The 1,046-nt window shown below is 38.1% G+C and overlaps 1 protein-coding gene across 1 annotated transcript; it reads left to right on the forward strand.

The window, feature by feature from the left end:
• Positions 1-241: 241 nt before the first annotated feature.
• On the forward strand, positions 242-489 carry Pmar_PMAR020951 (hypothetical protein; the record flags this gene model as incomplete). Its single annotated transcript, XM_002783866.1, has 2 exons — positions 242-377; positions 432-489. Coding segments are annotated over 2 exons (194 nt in total), but the record flags the coding sequence as incomplete, so codon positions are not given.
• Positions 490-1,046: the final 557 nt, after the last annotated feature.

Here is a 1,046-nt window from a genome sequence, read left to right on the forward strand (position 1 = left end):
GTAGTAGTAGTAGTAGTAGCATGATGATGATGAGGAGAAAGAGGAGGATTAGGAGGTTGTATTCTTGGTTACATACTCTATTATTGTAGAGGCTGAGAAGGATGTTGCACAAGAGTTAGATAGATTACATCATGAGGAAGAGAACTGTGATGATGATGATGATGATTTGGATTCAATGGATCTTGGTATGGACTTATCATCATCATCATCATCATCAAGATGATATAGTGGTATTCATCAGGTAGTGATCTAGTTGTTAGTGAAGATGATATCATCAGTGAGGAAGGCAGTGATGGTGGTGATGGTGGTACTCTTAGGGATGATATCAAGTCGATATCATCCACGAAAGTTATTATGGAAAGATTAAAGGAAGCACGGTAGTAGCATCAAATATGATGATGATATATAACAATATTGGTAATAATAATCAGGAGAGAAGAAAGATTAAAGAAGATGAAAGAGGTTGAGAGGAGGAAGGTAGTACTTTAGCCATTTAAACCATAATCATAATCATCATGCTTATGATTATCCTTGATGTTGTTGTTGTTGCTAATGTTGTTGCTTCATCAGAAAACAATGAAGGAAGTGAAATCACAGTTGGAGAGTGGTTTATCTACACTGGAAGATAGGGAACAGGAACAATACATAAAAGTAATGAATAATAATAAGAGGATATCCACTACTACTACGATATGCACGTGTAGATACATCATCATCATACTAGTACTACTACTACTTCAAGGAGTTCCATAGGCCTTCCTAACACCACTACCAAACACTATCTGGAACAGGAGAATCATCATAAGCAGGGGGTGATGAAGAAAAAGAAGGTGATGGTGGTGACGAAGTCTCCGGTGTTATCATCATCATCATCAACTATAATATCACATGAAGTATCGGATACTCCTCCTCTCCCTCATCATCATAGCATCACCCGTTTAACCAGCCTTGATAACACTACTGGAGATATCGTACAGCATCATCAACGACAACAACAACGACTAGATGATGAGGCTGAAGAAAAGAAGAGCATTGTCGTCCCGTCG

The sequence above is a fragment of the Perkinsus marinus genome, assembly GCF_000006405.1.
Source record: "Perkinsus marinus ATCC 50983 genomic scaffold scf_1104296935750, whole genome shotgun sequence".
In the NCBI taxonomy this organism is placed as follows: domain Eukaryota; phylum Perkinsozoa; order Perkinsida; family Perkinsidae; genus Perkinsus; species Perkinsus marinus.